The sequence below is a fragment of the Stegodyphus dumicola genome, chromosome 12, assembly GCF_044657685.1.
Source record: "Stegodyphus dumicola isolate Sdum_Otavi_A_Nest chromosome 12, ASM4465768v1".
Classification (NCBI taxonomy): Eukaryota; Metazoa; Arthropoda; class Arachnida; order Araneae; family Eresidae; genus Stegodyphus; species Stegodyphus dumicola.
Genome location: NC_140779.1, coordinates 14,806,311 through 14,833,962, shown reverse-complemented (window position 1 = coordinate 14,833,962; position 27,652 = coordinate 14,806,311). Strand labels below are relative to the sequence as shown.

Genomic DNA, 27,652 nt, shown 5'->3' with positions numbered 1-27,652 from the left:
TTCCATTTTTTACAACTACATAAAAACAGCAACATATCTTAAATGATGAACAAAAATTTATACTGAAATACATGAAAATTTGACTGCTTAATTCTCAATTTTATAATAATTTCAAAGTACAGAGTATATGAATCTAATTCTAAAATTAGGATGTCAATATTGGTAAAATCTTTTCTCATGAATTGCAATGTAATATAGATTGTTTATGAATCAGTTATTTTCTTTAATTACACATTAAAAACTAATAAGTAGTAACCAATGAATTAATAAAACAATTTTAGCATATGATCAAAAAGGCCAGCTAGATACTTAAAATTATGTATACTTTATGGTTGCATTTTCCACACAAGACTAATTATAAAAGGTACGGCTGAACTTCAAGCACTTAATAAAAAGACTAACTTTAGAGCAACAAAAATAGCCCAAATTTGCCAGGATCCACCATCTCCCCTCTCTTCCCCTTTCCACTGTAAATCTACTAAGGTTTTTTCAAATGGTGCCATGACTCCACTAGTGTTGCAATAACGAACTCAGATACATTTCCCTTTCAGCATGAATAGATTCTTCTTGTCATTCTGCCAGATATAGGTCCCACAGCTTTGGTATAAATACTTGTTGGATAGTTTTTACATAAGTAGGAAATTTTTGAAAATGACACTTAAAGAGTACAGAAGCTATACTGCTAGTTTTAAGTTTAATGTACCGTATTTATGCGAATCTAATGCGCCATCGAATCTAATGCGCATCCCCATTTTAAAACTTTAAATATTAAAAAAATTGTTTGTCGGCGAATGTAATGCGCATCAATGATATGAGGAATTTATTGAATCTTATTTTATACAACAATGGATTTGTATATAAACTATAAATTAATGGTATGATAATTTTATTTAAATTTAGATACCATATTTTATACAACAATGGATTTATACATAAAGTAACAGAACATAGAATTAACCTATTAGTGGGCTATTGTCATGTGAAACAATCATTGTTAATTAGCATTACCGTATATACGGTATCTATCGTAAAATATGAACATGAAATAAATCGTAACATTTCTATCTAGCTAACAGTTTCTACAATCAGTGATTAATAGTAAACGTCTTTATTCACTAATGTTTTCATCACTGAAATCCTCGCAGCTCTCTTCGTCAGAAGCAGATTCATTTCTTCTTTCCTCATCATCGTCATCCTCGGCGTTCCAGAGCACGTCATCGTCACTGCCATTCAATGAATTTGAAAGGCAGCATTTCTTGAAAGATTTCACAATCATTGGTGCTTCAATGCTTTTCCAGGGGTTGTAACACAGACGTCATCCCTCCAGGAATGATAACAAGATCACTGCCTAGGATCTTCTTTTTTACGTCGTCGTCGAGATGACCACGAAATGCGTCCAGACAAAGCATTGATGATGGATTAGAGAGCCCACCGGGACGGCGTTTCCATACATTTCGGAGCCAATCAAGCATTAATGATTCCGTCATCCACCCCTTCTCTTGGTTTCGAATCAGGACATCATCTGGGAACAGCTTTTCATTCTTAGGGGTTTTAGGGCATGTTTTCCGTTTGAAGATTAAGGGGGAAGTTTGCACCCGTCTGCTGTTATTGCCAGCATCACTGTTACGTGTTGTTTTTCACATCCCGAAGTTTAGATCATAACTTCCTTAGTCCCCTTCTCCGTAATGGTGTAGTTACGAGGCATATTAAACCAAATTGCCATCTCGTCAGCGTTGCCAATTTGCCCCATTGAAAAATTTTTTTCCTTCCGAAGTGTGATGACATACTGCTGAAATGTTAGTAGTTTTTCCTCAAAATCTGCAGGAAGCTTTTGGCATAGTCTTGTACGGCGTCTTAGAGATAAACCCATCCGCTTCATAAACCGATCCACCCATCCACGGCTAGCCTTAAACTCTTGTTTCGGTATTCCAAGAACTTCAGCCTCCTCTTTTGCTTTATTTCTTATGGTGTCACTAGTCACAGGTTGTCCATTCTTCCTCCTTTCACATACAAATTCCAAAACTTTTTCTTCAATTTTAGGGTGTCTTCCTTTGCAAGGGCCAGTGAATTTCTTTCTACTAGCTTTAGTTGCAAACAGTGACAATTTCTGTTGCCGCCACAAGCGAACATTGCTCTCAGCTACGTTGAACTCTCTCCCTGCCTTTCTATTGCCATTTTTTTCAGCATAAAGAATTACTTTACGTTTGAAAGTAGCATCATATGACATTCTTCTCTGTTTGCCCTCCATTTCGTGACTACGTACTCTGCAGTTTGTATCCTCTATGCAATAATGTGTCAACGATAAATGTAACGGTAAATGTAGTCGAGAAATTTGGTTGACGTCATCGGCGAACTTTGCACTCGAATCTGATGACTAAATCTAGAGGATGACCTTGCAAATTGAATAAAGGAGCAATGAGGAAAAGGAATAGTAATTTCAATTGTAAAAATTCCCTTACAAGCAAAATTTATGATGAAACAAATGACAATAAATGGCTTTGCTGTTGCAGCAGATGTATGAAAAGGTAAAATATTTCTATGCGTACTAGAGCAACAGTCACCAATGGACTGGTAGGATAAGAAAGCATATTTTATAAAATATGAGACATATTATTCACAAGAAAACACTTCTTCCATCACAGATAATAAATATGGATGAAAGGCTGTTAGCTTTTGATTCTCCTGTAACAAAACTGTTGATGACTGTATCTGTGCTTACGATGATACTTGATACTGTATCTGTGCTTACGATGGGACACGAAAGAACGTCACTTACATGTGCGTTAGCAAAAGCCGATGATCATTTTTAAAAGGAAAATTATTCCGAAGGGAGATTTTCATAATGGCATAACTATTTGTTCAAACGAGAATGGGTGGATGTAAGAAACAATCATGCATGAGTAGCTACAGAAAGTTCGGCAGTGTTGTAAGGGATCTTTTTTTCCAATCAAAAGAATTGTTGATAATGGATTCCATGCATTCTCATATACTTAAGTCGGTGAAAACCATATGCCAAAAATTGTCTAAGACTTTAGCAATAATTCCTGGTGACAAAAATCTCACACCCATTAGATTTATCAGGTGATAAACCCTTTAAAGCTGAAGTCCAAAGATGGTAGGAGTGTAAGATGAGTGAAGGATTACACATACACACCAAAGTGGCAAAACATGTGCAGCATCTTATGAAGAAGCTGCAACATGGGTAGGAAGTGCGTGGAAATTTATAAAATCATCAATAACATCAGGATTCAAGAAGCTGAAATTATATCCCCAGATAAACAGTCTGCAGACCTATGAATGTGACGATCTGGAAGCCTTGGTAGACCAGGATTTCATAAATCTTTTTAATTCAGATAAAGAAAGAAACAGATTTTTTGATAGCTTCATATGATGCACAGTTTGCTGTAATTCTTTTTGTAAGCAAAATTTTAATTTTAAACTTTCTTCTATCACTCAATTTAACATCTACTTGTAATACTTTTCATAACATAGTACAAGTATTACATATATGGACTTCTTTACATATAGTGGGTAAATATTAGTACATTCTTGAATGTAAATACATTTTCAACATTTCTTACCTCTATTAAATTTTTGAGTTAGTTTCATTTCATTTACTTTTCTTAACTGATATGCCATAAATCAGGACAGGTCAAAATTTTGCATCTATAATGTTCACAGTGATGGCAAGTGCAATTTAACTTATTGCACCATTTATGCTGATGTGGCTTTTCTTCTAGAAATTATGGTAATTGTGGGATTTTATGATGTCTTTGTAAGGTATGTGAAATGGATAGAAAGAGCAACTATTTAATTTAGTACTTCAAAAAGATGAATAAAATAAGTTTCATATATGCACCATTAATCACAGTCCAAAAAAAAGAAAGCATTATTCAGTTTTAATCCACACTCAAGAATGAATATCTACTGAAATGTTTGCATACATTTAAAAAACATAGCTTGTGTAATATTTTCTTCAAAGAAGTCAAGATTATCAATTCTTTCATCATAAACCTCACTTAAGCAAAATAATAGAATAAGTCTAGTGAAAACTTCTTGTTGGCCATGCAACAGATCCCTTTTTGCCAATCCCATTGTCCTGGAAATCAAAGCTTCAACTTATGTTGCATATAATTTGCAAAGTGTGGCAGAGCTTTATTGACTTCAAAGAAAATCTGCAACAGCCTTTGCCCCCCCTCAAAAAAAATTGCACATGTGAGTACACACTTAAATTATTAGTCACAAAAGAAAAACAGACTAAATATTATGTTACATTGCACCACAATAGCCACTAAACTTAGGATAACCTAAAATGTATTTATAAGCCACATGGTCTTTTCCTACAACTCTAAGTTTGCCAGCTGTGGTGATTTGTGCAACTCCATTTACATGGAATGCGATTTCTTCTGGCAGAAAGAGATTCTTAAGAAATTCTTATTAACTGTCAGGTCAGTATAACATAAAAAATATTAGTACTGGTAACTATACATTCTTGATCTTGGGGCTCAAATGAAAGCAACAGATTGTTAAAGGAAATTTTAACTTCAATCTTCAAGATAGGTTAAAAATTTTAACTCAACCTTTTATTAAGACACAATAACACGCCGAATAAATACTAATTCAGAAGTCAAACAACAAAAATCAGCGTTATACCTACAAAATTTTCACAGGACTAGTTTCGATGGTTTTACCGAACCATCATCTTCAGCTGCAAAACCGCAAATGAACAAGATAGGAAATAATGATTAGATAAGATAAGAAAGCCTGAACAAGAATAAGCAAGTGGCGCCATCTGTTGGCGAAACCAGAACTAAAATATAATTTCTCTAAAAGCCGAAGGCAAATTTGGATTGGAATTAGGATCGTTAACTAGAACAGAAAGATTTTTATGAATGTGAAATGCCTCTAGAAAATCCAGTTCTCCAATGAAAGATGTTTTTTGAATAATTTTGGCAGCAGAAAAATTGAAAGTGTGATTTTCGGACCAGCAATGTTGAGTAACAGAAGACTTCTGCGTTTCCTTTTTTCTAACATATGCCTCATGTTCTTTGATGCGAAATTTTAAGGCTCTCTTAGTTTGGCCAATGTAAATTAAACCACACTGGCAAGGAATCCTATAAATACCCCAGGAATTCATATCCGGAATGGGGTCCTTGAGTATAGAAGTTGGAATTTTATTGATGGGAGAATAAACAACCCGAAAGTTAAATTTCTGCAAAATATGTGCAACTTTATAGCTAATTGATGGAAAGAAGGAAACGACAACAGAATTTTTATAATCTCCTAAAATAAGAGTGTGGCTTTTAGTGTGTTCAGATGAGAATTTTTTAACTGCTTGATTAATAATGTTGGGTGAAAAGCCCCTGTCAATAGCTATTGCTTTTAAATAATTTAGTTCTTCATCAAGGGCTAGTTTGGAGGAGCAAACTTGAAGAGCACGGAAAACATAGGAATAAAATGAAGCTAACTTTTGTTTAGTCGGATGACATGATTTAAAGTGTGGTGGAAGGCAAAACCGATGAAGGTTTACGGTAAACTGTAATACTGAAGTTGGATGTGTTACGTGTGACCAGAATGTCGAGAAACGGAAGAGAATTGCAAGTCTCAAGTTCAAAAGTGAACTGAATAGCAGGATCAATAGAATTCATTGTTGAAAGAACTTTATTTAAATCATCATTATTACCTTCAAACAGGGTAAAAGTATCGTCTACGTAGCGGAACCATGCTGGGAAGTTTAAAGTTTCAAACAATTTTGATTCATAATAATGCATGTAGATATCAGCCAGGATGGGACTGAGGGGGCTTCCCATGGCTAATCCCTCAGTTTACTTGTAATATTTATTTTGGAAAACAAAATGTGTTTGTTTCAAACAGAGTTGAGTGAGAGAAATTAGCTCCTCAATTTCGACGCAAGAGAAATGAAATTCGCGAAGTCTGGTTTCTAGACATCTTAATGCACCCTCCACTGGGACATTGGTGAATAATGATTTTACATCAAAAGAAACCATGAGTAAATTACTAGGAGAAATGTTTTTAACCTTTTTTACAAACTCTATTGAATTTTTTATGGTGTAAATGTTATTGTCTAATAGAGTGGAAAATCTAGAAACTAAATATTTAGCTAAAGGATACGAGGCAGTACCTAAATTTGATACAATAGGGCGGAAAGGAATACCACTTTTATGAATTTTGGGAAGAGCATATAATCTGGCACAATTCGCAACAGATGGGATAAGCGAATGTTTTAAGTTGCTTGAAATGATTTGCGAAGATTTGATCGCAGTTCTTATTTTGGATAAGTCCGAAGGTGAAGGATCTTTAGGGATCGGATTATATGGTCCTTCGTTTAAGAGTTTAGTGACACCATCGATGTAAGTGTTCTTATCCATGACGACTATCTGGCCACCTTTGTCGGCCTTTGAAATGATAATATCCGGGTTAGAATGCATTTCGCACATTGTAGCTCTTTCTCTCGCAGTTAGATTTGGTTTCAAAGGTTTATTATTGAATTTCACATTATGAGCGATAAGATGCCTAATCATTTCTTTCTGTGAATCTGAAACTTTACTGAACTTGAAAGCTTTTTCGATAGGAGCCAAACTCTTTGAAATGGAGGGTTTACAGGTTTGTGAGAAGTTAAAATTATATTTTAGAATTCTCTCTTGTTCTTCTGAAAGAAGATCTGAAAGAACTTCTTGTTCTTACGCCTGAAACGGCAAAAATTCCTGAATCATCTCGACTTTTTACTTAAATGTAAATGTAAAAAATTGATCCCCAATTTTATTCAAATCAAATCTAATCAAAAACCTTCGAGTCGCGTTTCAAGAATTCTGTTAAATTGCAAGCTTGCCTTACTTCGGTCCGTGATAAGGGATACACGTCAACAATTGTCCAAAATTGAACATGAACTCTATAAGCTTCATCTGGAACTTGCTAAATCATATCCAAAATTCACTGCCCTTGAACAAAAGTCTTGGTCTAGAACGGAGAATGCAGTTAACCGTCATAAAAACACCCTTGCAGTTAAATTCGAAAAACTTCTTTTACAGTCTTCCAGTTCAAGTAGTTCAAAAAATCTTCCCATTGTAAACATCAAGCCAATAGTTAATATTTCTAATGTTAGTCTTTCAGAAGAACAAGAGAGAATTCTAAAATATAATTTTAACTTCTCACAAACCTGTAAACCCTCCATTTCAAAGAGTTTGGCTCCTATCGAAAAAGCTTTCAAGTTCAGTAAAGTTTCAGATTCACAGAAAGAAATGATTAGGCATCTTATCGCTCATAATGTGAAATTCAATAATAAACCTTTGAAACCAAATCTAACTGCGAGAGAAAGAGCTACAATGTGCGAAATGCATTCTAACCCGGATATTATCATTTCAAAGGCCGACAAAGGTGGCCAGATAGTCGTCATGGATAAGAACACTTACATCGATGGTGTCACTAAACTCTTAAACGAAGGACCATATAATCCGATCCCTAAAGATCCTTCACCTTCGGACTTATCCAAAATAAGAACTGCGATCAAATCTTCGCAAATCATTTCAAGCAACTTAAAACATTCGCTTATCCCATCTGTTGCGAATTGTGCCAGATTATATGCTCTTCCCAAAATTCATAAAAGTGGTATTCCTTTCCGCCCTATTGTATCAAATTTAGGTACTGCCTCGTATCCTTTAGCTAAATATTTAGTTTCTAGATTTTCCACTCTATTAGACAATAACATTTACACCATAAAAAATTCAATAGAGTTTGTAAAAAAGGTTAAAAACATTTCTCCTAGTAATTTACTCATGGTTTCTTTTGATGTAAAATCATTATTCACCAATGTCCCAGTGGAGGGTGCATTAAGATGTCTAGAAACCAGACTTCGCGAATTTCATTTCTCTTGCGTCGAAATTGAGGAGCTAATTTCTCTCACTCTGTTTGAAACAAACACATTTTGTTTTCCAAAATAAATATTACAAGCAAACTGAGGGATTAGCCATGGGAAGCCCCCTCAGTCCCATCCTGGCTGATATCTACATGCATTATTATGAATCAAAATTGTTTGAAACTTTAAACTTCCCGGCATGGTTCCGCTACGTAGACGATACTTTTACCCTGTTTGAAGGTAATAACGATGATTTAAATAAAGTTCTTTCAACAATGAATTCTATTGATCCTGCTATTCAGTTCACTTTTGAACTTGAGACTTGCAATTCTCTTCCGTTTCTTGACATTCTGGTCACACGTAACACATCCAACTTCAGTACTACAGTTTACCGTAAACCTTCATCGGTTTGCCTTCCACCACACTTTAAATCATGTCATCCGACTAAACAAAAGTTAGCTTCATTTTATTCCTATGTTTTCCGTGCTCTTCAAGTTTGCTCCTCCAAACTAGCCCTTGATGAAGAACTAAATTATTTAAAAGCAATAGCTATTGACAGGGGCTTTTCACCCAACATTATTAATCAAGCAGTTAAAAAATTCTCATCTGAACACACTAAAAGCCACACTCTTATTTTAGGAGATTATAAAAATTCTGTTGTCGTTTCCTTCTTTCCATCAATTAGCTATAAAGTTGCACATATTTTGCAGAAATTTAACTTTCGGGTTGTTTATTCTCCCATCAATAAATTCCAACTTCTATACTCAAGGACCCCATTCCGGATATGAATTCCTGGGGTATTTATAGGATTCCTTGCCAGTGTGGTTTAATTTACATTGGCCAAACTAAGAGAGCCTTAAAATTTCGCATCAAAGAACATGAGGCATATGTTAGAAAAAAGGAAACACAGAAGTCTTCTGTTACTCAACATTGCTGGTCCGAAAATCACACTTTCAATTTTTCTGCTGCCAAAATTATTCAAAAGACATCTTCCATTGGAAAACTGGATTTTCTAGAGGCATTTCACATTCATAAAAATCTTTCTGTTCTAGTTAACGATCCTAATTCCAATCCAAATTTGCCTTCGGCTTTTAGAGAAATTATGTTTTAGTTCTGGTTTCGCCAACAGATGGCGCCACTTGCTTATTCTTGTTCAGGCTTTCTTATCTTATCTAATCATTATTTCCTATCTTGTTCATTTGCGGTTTTGCAGCTGAAGATGATGGTTCGGTAAAACCATCGAAACTAGTCCTGTGAAAATTTTGTAGGTATAACGCTGATTTTTGTTGTTTGACTTCTGAATCAACCTTTTATGCTTGATGCCAATCATAGTTGTTCAAGGAGAATGTAATTATGCACTGTATTATCATGGAACAGACTTCTGAAGACTGTGGACAATTTGAATAGTAAGCAGTTATCTATTAATGCCTTATGTATATAACAAAAACATATTTACATGAAATTTTTAAGTGACTCAATAAATACACTTAATCCATTTCACAAACTACAAACTTCACAGGGATTTCATAACAGTACTCTCAGATATATTATATAATTTAAATAAAGGAAACTCATAAGTACTTCACAAATTAAGATTTCATACATATCTGTCTATTTTATATTTTTGTTCTGGGAATAAATCATCTGTGGGTTCAGGAAACAGCATTTTGAAATTTGGAAAATCACAAAATAATACTCTGCAACACTAGATATTATTTTTACATCTTTTACCTAACAGTGTTTCATAGCATAATTTTCTACCACAATGTCTTTAAATGAAAACGTCCGTGTAACTTGTTTGAATTAAATGTTCGTCTTGAAATGAAAAAGCCTTCATGGTTAAATAAGCAAGTAGTTATACTCCTTTTTCAGAAATCTCAAGATTTCATGATTTAAAAACTTTTCTTTCTAATACTTCACTTTTAAATTATTTATACATAATTTATTATTTCAAGCAAAGAGAATCAAGTTCTAATTTTTTTAAATGTATCTTTTGAATTACTGCTAATCAACTGTTGAATTTGAGAAATAATGCTCAAATTCTAAATTTCAAGTTACAGCTTTAAAATACAAAATGGAATATAAAATTTTACATAACACATCACACCTAAAATAATTTTCATTCACAAAATATAACAATCCATAACGCACAATTTGAACTTAGAAGATAATTGTGAATTATATTTTTATATGTGATGGCTGTATTTTATAATTTTACTATTAAGTACTCATTACTAAGGACAAGCATATTCAGAAAATATTTTCTTTTAGTACTGTACAATGCAAGGTCCTACCAATTAATTGTGAGGGTATCTTGCCTTAATACACACATTTAAGTATGCACTTTTAATTTAATGGTATTATTATAAAAGTTTATATCATACAAAAATGCATTAAAACTAAATAATATTTCTTATTTATGTATAATGAAGGTTTATTGCAAATTTACCTTAAGCTGATTCATAACTTCTGCTTCTTCTTCAACAGCCTTCCTTACATTTTCATCTACTTTGACCCCATTTACTTCCTGTTGCATTGAATTCTCTCCAGCACTGCTGAACGCATTGCTCGTATGTGATAAAGCAGATACAGCATTTCGCAAGTTTGTAGCTCTTTTTTTAAGTTATTACGATACAGCAGGTAAGATGCAAATTGAATAAAGTTGCAGGCAAGGATAAAAACCAGGAGTGGGGAAGAAAAAGCATAAATAAACAAGAAGCATGCAATAAAACAAAATTAAATAAAATGTATTACTAAATAACATAACCATGCAATCATGCATTACATGCTTAACATAAAAAAATTTACTTTTTAATAAGAGTGAATCACTATAATGAAAGATAAGGTTAAATTAACATCTGAAATTATTTTAATAATGTGGAAATAAATTTTTGGAATAAGTGATAGTGATTTATACGACCAACCAAGATTACACAAGCTAACAACTTCTGATCTCTCTCCACACAACCATACAAATCCCACAAGTTTTTGATTGTCATTTATTAATCTGAATATACTTATTATGAGTTATTCAAAAACATTTTAAAAACAGAAAAGAGTCCTTTTTCAGAATTAAGCTTACTTCAATAGTAATGAAAAACATTAAAAAATGTCTGAAACAATAAGTAATTAACATAGATATGAAGAGTCACAGTCTAGCAAACAAATGTGTAGGAAAGAACCTTATGCAAATCTGATCAATCATTACATGCCTTTACTATAAAATTTTACAATGGCACATATAAATAAAAATTATTCACAGCACAGAATTACTAAGTTATCCAAAATCAAATCAGTAGTACTTTCATTTCCGAGAATAAGTTGATAAGGACCCCCATCTCACCATCCAATTTGTATTCAACTTTTTAGAATAACATACTCGAGAGTTAATTTTAAGGAGAGAAGAGATGTAGTTTTAGTTTAAATTAATATTCAATCTGTAGAAATCAACATCAGAATCTTAAGCAATGAAGTTTTAAACTACATGATCAGCTCAAACTATTTCCCCCTTTTTTAGTTGACTACTGTATTATACTTTTAATTTATTAAATTCTGCATTAATATGCAAAATTTCATTAATATTTACCACATACATTTTTAGTAAAATTACAAGCATTAACATTTTTTAAAAAGTATAACTCGCATATTTCTGTCTTGGAGATTTAAAAAAAATTTCTTTACTTGTAGCCAAGTGATAATGATGTATAATTTACTGGCAAACAGTAAAACATGTAATGGACTAGAATCTATACACAAGATCTGACTGAATGTATAAAATAGAAACCACGATAAAGCTTATAAATGAAAAATAGCTTATAAGCTTATAAATAAATATATATTGCCATGAAGTTAAAAACTATCCTTAAGACATATAAACAATTCCAACCAAAGATAAAAGTTCTCATTATTCCATAACTCAGTTTCCACATAAATTCTCGCCATTTTCTTCATTCTTAAAATTAACAACTTCAACCCAAAACAAAGCCTTTTATTATCACATGTGTATCTTCCACATAAATCAGCAATGTGACTAAATACTACATGACTAACAAAAACAGATTTAAATGTAAATTTTATTTCAATCAAGTCCAGGCAGAATTTTCCTCACTGTTAATTATATAAAAACTTTAACAGCCACCACTCATAATATTCAGTATTCCCTTTAAAAATAAAAAATTTCAGAGAGCTTTAAATCCAGTTAAACATGCAGAATACGTGCATTGTTACACTGCCTTTCAGGCAGAGGCCCGAAAAAAGATGCATAAATATCTTGATTAAAAATAAAGATATTTCAAAGAATTAGTAAATCAAACTATACGTGCAGTGTGACATGCCTTTCAGGCAGAGGCACGAAAAAGAATGCATAAATATATAATTTTTAAAAATCACATGAATGTGTAACTACAAGAAAAATGATTATGAATGATGTTTCCAAGAATATTTCTGTATTTTACAACAACATCGTTAAATATATTATATTTGTAAAATTCAAAGCAGGAAAATAAAACAAGGTAACAGGAACAAGCACTGAGGAATCATTAAAAGGGAAAATATAAAAATTGTAAAACAGAGCAGAATTGATCTAACTATGCTTGAACTCAATAAAAATTTACTTTTAAATGCATTAATGCAAGAAAATCGAGATAATGACAAACTAATAAGCGTTATACCTTGCAGCAGCAGATGCAGCTGATGTAGAACCTTTCCTTCCCTCTAAGGTGGCTAAATGTTGCTCTAGGGCTTCCAGAAGACTACTGGGAGCCTTCATAAAAGATAAAAAATATCGGCATAAATTTTATCATTTTAATACACATTGCATCCAATTTTATCCTATTTAGAAAAACATTAAAATTTTTAAAAAATTACTTTAGTAATTAAACACAATAAAATGATTTGTGCAAGTAGCAAGATCCAGTACATTCAGTACTAATTTGAAGAAATTTAAAGGTAATGAAAAATACGCAAAGAAAAATTCATGCTCCTTGTGTTAGCGCAATTTTTAAATGAAAAATTAATATTTTTAAATTTTAGTATTAGATTTAAAAAGGAAAGGAATCTGGGCCAAAAAAGTATTCAAATGCTAATTTTAAAAGGAAATTCAACACCCCATATAAAAACTAAAAAGAAAAATAAATGACTCACATGCTTAGAACTAAAGATAGGGAGATTCCCACAACGTTGTGCCAACTAAAATAGTGAAAAAAGGAGTTCCAAAAAATAAAATAATAAATTTTCGGGAAGCATGCAATAAAAATTAGATTAATTTCCAAAAATTAAAACTTAACGTATAATTAAAAAAAAAAAAAGAAGAAATTTCAACTAAACATTAGATTGACTAAAACATTAAGCAGTGTGAAACATAAATGTTGTTAGGGGATATATTAACAGCAAATTAAATATTAAAATATGAAATGTCAAAATGGCTCAACTTATGGTAAAAATACACAGTATTTTAAAAAGAAGGCTAAGCTTTATTGTTGATAAGCATCTTTAATGTTTGCATTAATGTAGATATTTCAAATTTAACAGAAAATGCATCTTGGGATGAGCAATGTATTATTCTTTAAAAAATTAACCTTACCTTAGTTAAATCAGGTATGTCACCTTTATTGATACCAATGTTCTGAAAAAGATTTTACACATTAGCTCTAACAAAAATCAGAAACAAACTTTTAAGAGAAAGTACATGGATAGAAAACTGATGAAATACATTTAAAAGTTATTGACAAATATTTTATTACAAAACTGAATGTTTGGAAATAATATAACAGAAATATATATATATATATATATATATATATATATATACAAAACAGTATTAATTTCATATATTGGGTCAGCCCATAAATTCGTGTGCATTTTTTGGTAAATTTTTAAATATAAAAAAACACAATTTAACATTTTAATCAATTATATATTTTCCTCCATTATCTATGATGTTTCGCCATCTTACAGGCAGCTTTTTTATGCCATTGCTGTAGAAAGACTCTGGTTTTGATGCAAAAAAACTTGAAAGTTCATTGTGTACATCCTGTTTATAATTTGATTTTTTTCCCATTAAAAAATTTTGTAAGGCACGAAATAAGTGAAAATCACTTGGGGCAATATCTGGGGAGTAAGCAGGATGCGGCAAAAGCTCCCAATTAAATTCACTAATTTTTTGCAGCGTTGTTCGAGTCATAAGCGGTCTAGCATTATCAAGAAACAACACTTTCTTGATATTCACAAATCATGAGCATTTTTTGATCAATTCTGAGTTTAGACAGCAAAGTTGTTCACAATAAACTTTTGAATTAATCGTTTGATTTGGTTCTAACAGTTCAAAACGTCTTGAAATGGGATTCATCATCAATGCTGCTTTTTCCAACTTTAAATTTTTTTTTAACCATTTCTGGGCAGTTCTTACACTAATAGTGTGCTCACCACGTACACTATTAATTTTTATTGCCTGGCAGATTCATCACATGAAAATAAAAGAATGTAGCACAGCATGTTTGTACTGGTTATCTATATTCATCTTCTATGGGTATTAAATGTGTTCGATATTTACGAAAGTTGGTGATGAACTGAATAATATGTTAGTCAAACGATAACAAGTTTCAAAAGGTTCAAAATTATTTTAGTAAATGTGTCATAGTGAATTCCACGCATACTCTTAATGTGCACGAACTTATGGACTGACCCGATACATTTAGGGATCAAATGGAAATCCTTACCTTACATTTCTGTTTTGATAAAGTATTTTACCAGGGTAAAATTCTTTCTTTATTTATTTAATTTTTCTATTTTGGTAAAGTATTTTACCAAAAGAGTAAAGTATTTTACCAAAACAAACTTCAATGTATAAACTTCAATGAAATCAAAACCCAACCAAAGATGAAAAACAATTAACCAAGCAATAGTGTTTTTACTTTTATAGACAATGTATTCTTGAATGTTTAAAATATATTGAACATAAAATAAAAATTAAACAACGAAACAAGTTTCAGAACTTTATATTAGGGTAATATTCTATTACTGTCAAAGCTTTAAATGAAATATCAACCAATGCTTAAGATTAGACTATCCTATTATATAAAAATCACTTGAGCAACATATAAGTAATAATTTCAGACGATATCTTTTTTAATTCTGTTGTCAGTTTACTTTGATAAATATGGGTTGTGCTTGCTTTGTAGCAACTTTCTAGGAGGGCTATTAAAAACACTGAATTGTCTTTCTCTTCCAAATACACAAAAGCATTCTAAATAACTTTACTTTAACCCCTTAACTTCCATGGAAAACATACAAGATTCATTTCCCAGTGCCACGGTTTTTCACACAGGCGCTCATAGTTATGCGTTTTATTAGGGGGGGGGGGAATAAATGCAAGTTTTACTTTCTAAAAATTGTTTACTTTCACAAAATAAAGAATAAAATAAAAAATGAATGCACAAAATTTAATGTTTTGAGTAAACACATAATAAAAAGATGTAAGTACAATAAAAATGAGGTTTTTATGATAAAAAAGATTGCTAAAATGGAGTTTTGATCAATTCATTTTTAGACCAGTAAAATGTAAAACAGTCAAAAGTCTTTAATCTGGACTCATCGGGACTTCGCCGATTCCGGATTATAGATCATCAATTTAAATCTGGCAAGATGGCATGCCAAAATTATAAAATTAAAAATATGAAACCGTAATTTATGAAATAAAGAGCAATTATGATCTAACGGGTATCAAAATTTACAAAAAAAAAACTAGCTTAATATTTATTTCTTTACTTTATTAAACATTTCTTTCAACGCGCGCATGTGCAAAGCATACATTACGCATAGTCGAAATTAGAAAATTGCAACCAGAAAACTATTCGATGTGTATTCGTGATATTTATAATGACGAGGAGTTTGATTTAAATCATATCAAAGACGGAGTACACACAGATGAAATACTACATTTAGTAAGGAATTATAAGCTGAATAAAATAAAAACATCTGCCCTGGATAGTGCAAGGATAGTGCTGACAGATCAACTTCCAGTTCATTGAGCGCCGCGACGTCTGCATCTACCTTTTCTTTAAATAGATATATATATGGTGCATGATATTACAGAAATGAAACAGTCTCTTTAGATTAAAAGTGGAAAACATTAAAGCTCTAAAGAATTCAATGAAAAGTTTACCTCAGCAACTTTCAAGAATTCAGCAACTCTATCCATTCTAATCAGAAATTTTTTGTAGATATCTAGAGCATCTCGAGCATGTTTTTTATTCATATCAAAATATTTTTCTGAAAAATAATTATTTAATAAATAAATTGCAATTAACAATTTCCTTGCAAGACTAATGCTTTGGCACAAAATTATACAATTACTGTTGCACAATTTTAATAGTTTCATTAAATTTAAAACAATATAGTGTTAATCCTAGAATTAAAAATTAATTTGCAACATTAAAAAATTATTAAACAGCACATATAAATATCAACATTCTCTAATTTAACTCTTTCATTACCATTAGGTAAAAAATATGCCATAAAATTTACAGCCTACTGGGACCTATACCGTATATACTCGCGTATAAGTCGATACCGCGTACAAGTTGACCCCCCCCCCCCCACTTCGACATAAAAAATTCATAGAAAATAAGAAACCCGCGTATAAGCCGACCCCCCACTTTCGAAATCAATCGAGAAACTTCGAAAAAAATTTTTTTAAGTACTACATTTATTCAAAATCATCTGAGGAAAAAAAGTTAATATACGATAAAAAGTACCTTGGTAAATAAACAAAATCAAAATTCTTCAACGTCCGATTCATGGTCAGATTCGCCAAACATTTCATAGAACTCTTCTGCCGTCATTGGCTCGTCATCATACATATTTTCAGTCTCGAACTCTGTATTGTTACAATCACTACTAGAGCCTTCGTCGTCATTTTCACTTTCAAAAACAGCATCATCTTCCGTGCCGTCTAGTTCGTTGCTAATACAACATTTTTTAAATGATTTTATAATCATTTCAGAGGGTATTTCGTTCCAAGCATCTTTAACCCACTGAGCAATTAATGTAATATCGGGCTTTTTAATGTTGCCTCCCTTTGTAAATGTTGCTCGACCGGAACTAATCCACTCTGCCCAATATTTTCTAACATTTACTTTGAAGGGCTTATTGAGGCAGACATCTAGGGGTTGAATGACGGATGTTAATCCTCCCGGAATTACGGCCACAGTCGTTTTTAGGTGTTTTGTCACTTTTGCCACTGCTTTAGAGAAGTGTCCACGAAAAGAATCGTATACTAAAAGCGAAGGTTTTTTGAAAGCTGCTCCTGGTCTTTTATCCCACACATTTTTAAGCCAATCGACTGTTTCGTCAGCATCCATCCATCCCTTTTCATGGGTGCGAACCAGCACACCTGATGGAAACACAATGTTTTTCGGTAAAGTTTTTCTTTTAAAAATGATCAACGGACGATCTTTAAAAATGACTATCTGCATTTCTCTTTTCTTGGTGTGTTGGCGAAACTTTTTTATTGCTCGATATTGATCGGTTGTTCGGGGGCCGAAAATTCTTTGGTTTGATCGAAACGTACTCTAGTTAAAGTATGAAACTCTGTGATTAGTTCATCACATAATTTAAGTCATGAAATTACTTCAAGTAAGTGACTTATTTGATAAGTCATCCAATTTGAGCACGGAAAGAAAACAACTGCATTATATAAAGAAATTTTTGAACTTTCGATTCTTTTCATTTTTTATAGCCCCACGTATAAGTCGACACCCCCACTTTGAAGTCTTTTTTTTTTGTCCAAAATATCTCAACTTATACGCGGGTATATACGGTACATGTATCCCATTTACAACAGAAAAATAATAAGATGCCTTTGTTTGAGACGCATGTTTGTTATTCTCAAATGTGAATAGAATACAACGGCTCTGCAAGAGAACTGTGTAATTCTTGTCACATTTTAGAAGCTATCAGATGGATTTCAAGAGTTCTATCTATATTTTTTAATGGCTTAACAAGTCTCCCATTTGCTCAAGTTTCTGGAAGTGATATTTAAAAAAAAAAAAAAAAAAAAAATGAAGTTATAAAACTTTTCCAGTTAGTTGAATGTGGGATAGTTGGGCTTTTACTGTAACATCCAATATAGTTCCCTATGAAATTATTAAATACTTATGCATCAAACCCTATCAGGAACTCTGGTTGTTGCAAAGTAATTGATACAATTTGGATACCAATGTCTTGAATTCCTCCTCCATTTTGGAAAAGTGAGTTAATTTTTCAAAAATAATTATTTCAGTCTATGACAATTTTGTTGATCAAAGACAAGTCTTGGCTAAATTTAGTTGAGTTTATCCCCTTGAATCACCAGTAAATAAACTGCATGACTGCATTAAGGAAATCCGCATTCCTTCAAACTTTTTTTCTACTCTTATTTTTGCCATCTGCATTTTTCAGTGTTAACATTTCCATTAATATCTCCTTTAATACTGCACACAGTATTTTTATGCTGTGTATAAATTCACAGCATAAAAATCAGAACATTCTTAACCTTTCCAAATGTGGAAAGCATCTGTTTCATTACCAGGCTAATATCACATACCCATTACAAAAATAAATGCAAAACACATCAAAATAAAATTTTAAAAAAATCCTTAGAATACTAATTGAAACTAATACATGACTGAGTGTACTATAAAAAAAAAACAAAGGTTGTATGCACAGTCATAACAAAAAAGATATTTACTGGCAACTTACTGCCAGTAGAAATTCCCAGTGAGAATTTATGTTAAATTCTATCTGTCATATTCTTCGATGCATCCAAAATGTGGCCAATGTTCTGCTTAGTATTCTGCATTATAAAACCCTTTCTTTTATGCATATGATCCACTAGCTGAGAGAATAAAACTCCTTAAGTTTGGTAACTTGACACGGGTTAAAATGTTGCCAAACCATCTGGTTGCATAAGCAATTTTGTGGTTTATCGTATAAGTCAATTTCTTCCAAAAAGTCCTCCACAAAGGTTTCCTCCGATCAGAAAGACAGTCATAATATGCTTTGCCTTAACCCAATATTAATCCTTTTTATAATTTTTTGTACCTCCAAAATACACCAGTATGCAATACTTATGCAATTTTTCTGATTTTGGCTGATAATTCTACAAAAAATAATCAATTGGGAGACATGAAATTCATATTAAAGGCTCAATGTACTTAAAGGATGGGGAAAGCATAGTAGCAAAAAATGAATAGGAGGCATACAGTATGGAACAAACAGAAAAAGGCTTTATGAACAGAATGACATTGATACCAAATCTGGGCACGGGAGAGAGCAACAAACCAAAGAGCCTTAGCAAGGGGTATGACCTCTATTAACTGTAATGGGTATGACCTCTATTAACTTGTACGATCTGTCAATATTCAATACCAGATTATCCAACAGTTCTTGAGGTAAAAGTTCCTATTCCTCAAGACATCTGTTTCAGTTGTCTGATGTTCTCTGGAGGGCAATGCTATGCGTCAGGCACCTCACCAAAGCACCCCACATATGTTCAATGGGGTTTAAATCAAAGGAAGCACACCAATACATTCTGTAGATATATTCAAATTCCAGGAGATCCTGAACAACATGAGTCCTGTGTGACTGTGCATCGTCGTCCATAAAAGAAGTCAATCAATGGCAGCCCAGAAAAGGTGCATGTGGAGCTCTGTTGTTCCATTCCTCATAATGCTGCCCCAATGATCTCTTTCCTTGTTATTAGTGGAATGAAAACATGTCTTTACCTTTCTCTCTACATCAACTATCACCGAGACATATTTATCAGACTAAAATAACCCTTATCAGTAAAGAGCATGCGACTATTGATGAGGTGTTCAGTCTTTGCTTTCTTGACCCTGCTGTAAACTGTGCTGCTTTCAATACTATGTGCCATTCATGAATAAAGCCACCTTTATGAAGTTGCCTGGCAGTAGTAAACTGGGACACCTGTTGTCTCATTGCTGTATACAACCCCCTGAGCAATGTTACTGTTTGGTTTCAATGTCTTTTCGCCAGCAAGACAATATATCGGTCATCAGTCATCATCTCACTTTTTCCCCCCAACCACCAACAACCTCTCTTACAGCTGTACCTGTCATACGAAAACTTGACAAGCTCAAGGAACAACACTTTTATCAATTCCAAACTCCTCAGCAACACAAAACCTAAGTCTCCTCATGCTTGCCAATGATTCTACCACATATAAAGGAATCCTAATGTTTTTTTGTTGTCATGCTGCACATACAATCTCATTTTCACTTGCAGGAGAATGCCTGGAAATACATTTTTTTCTTTTGTTTGCCCCCAGCTGCCTTGCCCTGCATGCACCGACTCCTTGTATTTTAATGTATCCTCTGATGTCATGGTGCTGATATCTGCATACATGTTACTTTTATAATCGCAAAAAGCCCTGAACCATTTCATGTTTAAAAATGAATTTATTGCTCAAGTTTTGTACACTAGTGCAAATTCAAATAATTATTCTGTTCACACTTAAATGAGTTTAATATGCAATTACAATACAGTCACAAATTTTTTACTGTTATAAAATCTATCTTGTAAAATACTGAGAAGTATTATGCTTACATAAGTTAATATAGGTACAAAATTCATAACGGGATTTTGTAGCTATATTGACTTATGTAAGCATGATACTTCTCAGTATACATAAAATACAAATTATATTCAAACTTACCAAGAAGATTTATAATTCCATCATTGTAACAAGCAAATAGCCTAACGAGGTCTCGGAAAAGTAACATAAAACAAGCATTGACCACTCCATTGCACAAATCATTTGTTGAACACTGAAATTTAATATTCAGATCTTAAAATAACTTGAAAATATGAATTTCTTGAGTTTTTAGTACATCAACAAGGAAAATCATGCCCATTAAAATAAGAAAAATAAGATCATTTCAAAATTTTGACATCTATATTAAAAGGGGGAAGAAAAACTCAAATGGGTAAAAAACATCCTTCATATGAACTTACATATACATCTTTAAGTTACTAATTATATGATAAAATTTGCATAACATATGATAAAATTTGCATAACATATATCAAATATTGTTTTTAATTACTCAACAAAAGTGAAATTTTATTCATGTTTAAAAAATACAGAAGATAAAACTCAAGAATACTTTAAGACAAACAGAAAATTTTATATCCAGGACACCTAAAATTAAGTTTCACTGATTACATAAACTAATTTAGCAACAAGATTACAAATTATCACATACTAAAACAAAACCAATCATAACTTTTCACAAAGATTTGTTCATCTTATGAATGTTACTCATACATTATGAAACTATTTGAAAGCAAGCTATTAAAACCCAATTTACTGCCCCAAGCTATTAAAATTTGTTGGATTAAAAAATAAGAACACTATGACATTCTCTTTCACTAGTTTACACATAGTGCTTTATCAATTAAATGTTTTATGCAGTACAACATAGACAATGCTGTAAAACAACATTTTTTTCCCATGCAAGACTGACTATAACAAACAGCAGAATGGCGGTAACAAGAATCGGCAACTTATGTTCTGGTTAGTAGTACTCTATAGTTGCAACCACTAAGCTGATTGACATCAAAACGTATAAATATATTATTCAGAAGATGCAAAAAGAAAACATGCAGGGAAAAAAATAAGTTAAAAATTTTGGCCAAAGAGTGCTTTACAGTAAAATGGGGAAAAAATAAATAAATAAATAAATAAATAAAAATAAATAAAAATAACCTATTAAATAATTGGAGCAAACCATAAAAATATTTATTTTAAACATTACTTTAATATTCAACAGCAAGTGTGAAACACGGAATAACTGAAAGCATTCTGATCAGTTGTGATGGCCGACATTTAGCCAGCTGTGCTTTGAAAATAAATTTTTAAAAAATTTTCTGTTGAAATCACAGCAGCACAGCAGTTGCTGGATTAACACATAAGAGCCTATTTTCACTAGTTTACACATACTGTATCATCAATCAAACGTTTTGTGCAGCATAATATAGACAATGTTGTAAAAGAACATTATTTTCAATGCAAGATTGATTACCAACAAGAATAAATAATTCATGCTCACTATGAATTTTTTAATTTAAATGAAAACTGTGTTATAGCCATGGGCATGCTTTAAAGCGTTGGCACACTTTTGTCAGAGTCAAATCGTAAATACTCGTAACTATCAGATTTGCATAAAAGAAAACCAAGGAAATTCTTCTTCCTTTGCCTGAAGTGACACAGATTCACTTCATATTTAGCTTTTCTGTTATTGTTTGTTTTGTTTGAGAAAGTTACTATTGACACATGCTGGCAGTCATAGGACATGTCAAATACGATAACATGATGCAGAGACCTGTTTCACAATAACTTTACTCAGTCAGCTAACTTTTATGTAAAGCAGAACATCACCACACATTAAATGTTCTATACAACAGTTTCTGAACAGACATTGCATCTGTGAGTATCGTTGTTGTTGTTGCTGCTAATGCTCACTTGTCTGACCTATAGTCAGCCCACAAAATACCTCGTGGCAAGGAGCAATTATTTATGTCTATCATTGGCAACAGCATTAGCACAAGAGTGCGATTTAGCTCAGTTCCACCCCCAATTTTGATGGAGAGCACCTCGGAGTGACAGGTCCAGGGATCTCTCCCACCCCTCTTCTCCTACCACCAACCTCTTGAAAGGACTTTCGGCTTGCTGCATATTTAGAGTGTCCCCATGCCACATGGACACTATACATTTACAAACATCCATGCCTACTCTGGGATTTGAACCTAGGCTGTTCGGCACAGCAGGTCAGTGATGCTAACCGCTATACCAGTCGGGCAACTCTGAGTACATCATTAGTCTTTCATTTCCTGTTGTCTGGCTACCACACTCACCAGATCTCACTGCCTCTAAATTTTGGCTCTGGAGCTATATAAAAATTGCTGTTTATATAAACATATTGGAATTTTGACAGCGCCGAAAAAAGATATCTCATCGCAGATGCAAAGCCTCACAAAGAATGAATGGAGATTTAATTCATTTTTTCTCTGATCTTTTTGCATCCTGAGGTAAACTGGGCTATCCTTTTTTAAATACAAATTCTAGTAGCATAATAGGGAGCAAAAATCAATTTGTAAAAATGTTACATATACATAAAATACAATTTTTTTTCAATGAATGATTTATGAATTGCAATACAGAATAAACAGAACACTTACATCAAATTCTAATAAAGCATCAAGTTGAGTTTGCAAAGCAGGTAATGTCTTTAATAACTGGAATGAAATGAAATAAATTTCAGTTACCTTATATTCAGATGAATAATATATATAACTAAAATTTAAAAAAAATATTACTTGTTCTGTATTCATCTGCCTTAGAATACCATCATCTTTCCTAAACAAAAAAAAAAAGCAACAGTTAATAAATTGATGTTGCAAAGCAATAAGCTTTTAAACATGTAAATATTACTGTTTTTTTTTTTTTTTTTTTTTTCCAGAAAATTCTTCAAAAACTGGTCATCTTATTAGAAAAGTAATTTTTATAATATACTGCCTTTAAATATGAAATAAGCAGAATTTTTGTTAAGATTTGAATGGGAAAAAAATCCAAAAATATTTTTTTAAAGAAGGTTGATTCATTTGTATTACATTCCTCACATTTATTTTACTGAACAGATTATTAATCAAACATACTGAATTATTTAATTTATAATTCATTAATTAAATGAACAACTACTAACAAACTAATCAATATGTTTAAAATTGGTAAAGCCTTTATATCACTATTCCCGACAATTTACTAATCAGCATTTACATATCAATTCATTTTATATATTACATTCAACAGAGTTATGATGTTTTTAATAATGCTTTTTCAACCTAAATAGAAAAGCATCAAATCCTTTTATTTCATATTTAAAAATTTTTAATATTTTGATGGTTCTAAATAATGCAAATTTTGATGATTGCAGCAATGCCTGAAAAGCCTAAAAGGTTTTAAAACTTTTCATCCCACAAAATTATTCCAATATTTATAAAAAATGTTTAAATTCATATGAATACCGATGAGAGCTAATCAAGATTTTATATGTAAAAAATAAATAGAAAGATGAAGTGTCAGTGTCCAATTTTGAATACTAAATGAACATTTAATGTAATCAGAATTAAGAGAAATATTTCATATAAAACTTCAGAAATATTTATGATCTATATGTGCATCTAGTGAAAACATTTCAGAATTGCAAGACTTTTATATGACTTTATAAGACAGATAAAAGACATATATGCTGACTTAATAAGTGGCAAAACTCAACTCTTAAACTTCACTAAAAAGAGATTCAATGCTTTTTCCAAGAATAAGGATGTGGCGAAAACAAATTAGTCCTTTAAAACGTAATACAATACTCATGAAAGAGCATCTGAAACATGCTGTCTCTAACTTATATTAAAGGTTCAAATTTAGCAGTTAGTGCAGTCTTTTCTATTAAGCAGTATTATCCAGAAAGACTATCAATTTCAAATAAACTTAAGAGAATTATCATGTTTATCATCTCTTTTACTATGCTAGAATTAAAAACATTTCTCAATTAACTATAATCAAGAACCTGATTTTCTGGACACATTAACAGTTACAATTACATACATCTGACTGTTCTACAAAAGATGAAGCTTCAGTGTTCAACTTATTTTAACACATTCTTATATACTAAAAAATATATCAACCATACATCATTAAATAAATTGAATTTATATTACTATACAACTGACATACTTTACTTCCTTAACTTATATGACCAGCTCTTATACAAACTAATTTTAATGTAAATTGGTTAAGCTTTGTAAATAAACTACAGATTTGCATTTCTGTTTGAACAGAGAAAAGAACAAAATGCCAGCTTTGCAGAGTAAAATAAAAACACTACATTGGACTGTAAAAATAAGCAAAATCACAGGAGTTAATATAATTAATCACAGGAGTTAATATAGTATTTTGATAATGATGTAATTGGTACATAACCTTTATACTACATATATATTTGGTTGGGAGAGAGAAACAGATTAGGTCTCATTTGTGACACTTTATGTAGCATAAATTGCACAACACTATGTGCTATTCTTAGAGACACTAAAAGAAAGAAAAATTGAAATTTTGATGGATAATTTATTTTTTATCACAAAGAGAAAGTTTTAGGAGAGTAGGTCAGATAATTAGTGGAGCAATGACTTTAAACAGTGCAGCGAAAATGCCAATAATTAATGCAAACCAGATACCACAATCCTTTCGAAATGATTATGCTAAAGCACAGCTTATATCAATACTTGGAGATAAAATTATAATGGATATAAAAAACTTGCCTATCACATTAAAATCAGAAAACCCAAATAATTTGCTCAATAATGCAGATGCATGATCTACAAAAAATCAATTAGATAAATTAGCTATACTTTTTATTACAATGCCAGCTGTGTATGCAATGTTGCAAGCCGCTAAATATTAAGCAGCTATGGTTGGGGCGGGGCAGTAAATACTGAGCAGCTAAGGTTGGAGACAGTTGCAGATCGGATCCATATAGAGCAGTTGGCAGCAAAAGAAACTAAACAACTGCTTAACAAATGATTCAGCAAGTGAAACAATTAGAAAATGAAAGCAATGCTGATTTGTTTAAGTTGGAAGGAATGAAAAATTTTATCATTAGGTTATGTTAATTGGTAAAGGCAAAGCAACTCCCCATTGCACATAAGGAAAACCACGAAAACCACCATGCAGCCAGGCTAAAATTGGATCATTGTGCTCAGGATCAAAGTGGAAGTGAAAATGAAATAAATGTACATCAATCGTGAAGGTAGTATCTTTGAAAAACAGCAGAGAAATTGCAAAATTTTATGCGGATTCTTAAAGATGCTGAAACAAAGAAAAATTGGTATTTTTAATGGATAATTTGATTTATCATAAAAGGAAGGTTTCAGGAGAGAAGGTCAGTCAATTAGTGGTTTCAAAGGTTAGAAAGGAGCAAATTTTAAACTTACAGCTCCAATCTATTTTTGCAATTCATGTAGGAATAAGAAAATTAGGAAGAAGGTAGAGGGGAAAGACTACTACAAAGACACTCATTTTTAATTATTCTCTGCATTTGAATTTAATTAAGTAATCTGGTGATGAAAGAGAAAAAAGACGATGTTTCATTGCTGGAGAGAAAGCACAACATTTCAGAAGTCATGAAAATATAATTGTTGACACTCATTTGAGAAGTCCAAAATAAATCACAAGATGTAAATAATGTATTCATAACAAAATTTTATTTATGTATGTACAAGTGTAACTATAATTATTTTTATCATTAAGAAACAGACAAAATTGGTTCAAGTCAATGAACCACACATACTCATAACATACACAGTACACCAGTATGTCTCAAATCATTGAATATTTCATAATAACTGAGAACATTTTAGATAATAATCATGAGAATTCATTTATAAGAATGCATTCATTTATAAGATAACATTTTAAGTACATACATATGAGATTTTTAATACGAAACTTATAAAATTTCCCATCGAGGTAGAAATTTTTATTACTTTTGTATTAAAAATATTACAAAAGCTAAGAAAACCGAACTGGTCACTGAAGAAAAGAGCTAACTCTAGATTTGAAAGCTCTTATACAGAATAATGAAATGTTTAAAGAAAATCAGAATTTGGAAAAGAGTTAATTGAATCGATTAATGACCATAAAGACAAACAGATTAAAATTAGAACAATGAAATAGAAATTAAATTAGAAGCAATAAAAGAGCAAGATTAATTAAGAGACTTAATGAAAAAGAAACTTATAAGAACTCAAACAGGAATAAATTTGAATTTCGGTAGGATCTGAAAATGAAACAACTGAATTATTGATCATCAAAATATTGAAAATATCTGTTTTATCAAAGTCAGAACCTTGGAATATGTTCTTCTCATCTTTAGAGTATACATTTAAGACAAACAAGATTCCAAAAGAAATTAAAGAAAAAATACTGTTGAATTTACAGCTGTGAAAAAAAGCAGTCAATATTTTAATTTACATTAGTAAAGATTTGAAAAGTTATATACTTTTGGTGTGGTCGATTGCGACCAAAAAAGGATGTGCACAACTACATGTTATAGCAGGCCCATACAAAATTTTAATGTTCTGAGGCTACTCATTTTTGAGTTATGCAAGATACGTACATATGTATGTATGTATGTATGTATGTATAGACCTCACAAAAAAAAGTCTCTTCTGAATCCATTTTAAATCAATTTTTCACTCTGTTTGGGGGTGAATGAGTCCATTATTCTGACTATACATATAGATAACATGCAAAAACATTGCTCAGATGAATTCAAGAACAATAGATAATTTCGTAGAAATAGGATACCCCAAATTTTTTGAGATTACAAAACTGCTTTTACTCCAATACAAGGAAGTAATAAATGTAACAGATTTAAAGCCCTTTTAAAATTATCCACGGTTACACATAAATTAAACCAGACTCTTGATTTTGAAATTGCAGCACACATAAATATTTCCTGATAATAAATGGTTTAAACTTCTCGAATTAGGAAAGGAATGCAATACAGTTTTCACATCTATCACAAACATTTTGATTATGAAATTAACTTTGTAAGGTAATTAAGGTTACAAAATCAAAATAAATCTCCTGCATTAACATGTAAAGGTTTTAAAGATAAACCCATGAAATTTGACTAGTAGTTTGTGTTAGTGTTAGCCAAC

General features: G+C 31.7%; 1 protein-coding gene across 7 annotated transcripts in view; it reads right to left on the bottom strand.

Moving 5' to 3' along the window:
* Positions 1-27,652, bottom strand: part of LOC118184066 (uncharacterized) — a 135,292-nt gene that overhangs the window by 34,679 nt on the left and 72,961 nt on the right. For 3 of the 7 annotated variants that reach the window (XM_035353708.2, XM_035353705.2, XM_035353707.2), the window contains exons 5-12: positions 23,249-23,288; positions 23,111-23,167; positions 20,586-20,697; positions 16,035-16,141; positions 13,455-13,496; positions 13,016-13,060; positions 12,544-12,635; positions 10,323-10,485 (exon numbers count right to left, since the gene is read on the bottom strand). In XM_035353708.2, the coding sequence (XP_035209599.1) occupies positions 10,323-10,485; positions 12,544-12,635; positions 13,016-13,060; positions 13,455-13,496; positions 16,035-16,141; positions 20,586-20,697; positions 23,111-23,167; positions 23,249-23,288 (658 nt within the window). The remainder of the gene's footprint in view (positions 1-10,322; positions 10,486-12,543; positions 12,636-13,015; positions 13,061-13,454; positions 13,497-16,034; positions 16,142-20,585; positions 20,698-23,110; positions 23,168-23,248; positions 23,289-27,652) is intronic. The other 4 variants (XM_035353709.2, XM_035353711.2, XM_035353706.2 and 1 more) reach the window with 3 other exon arrangements.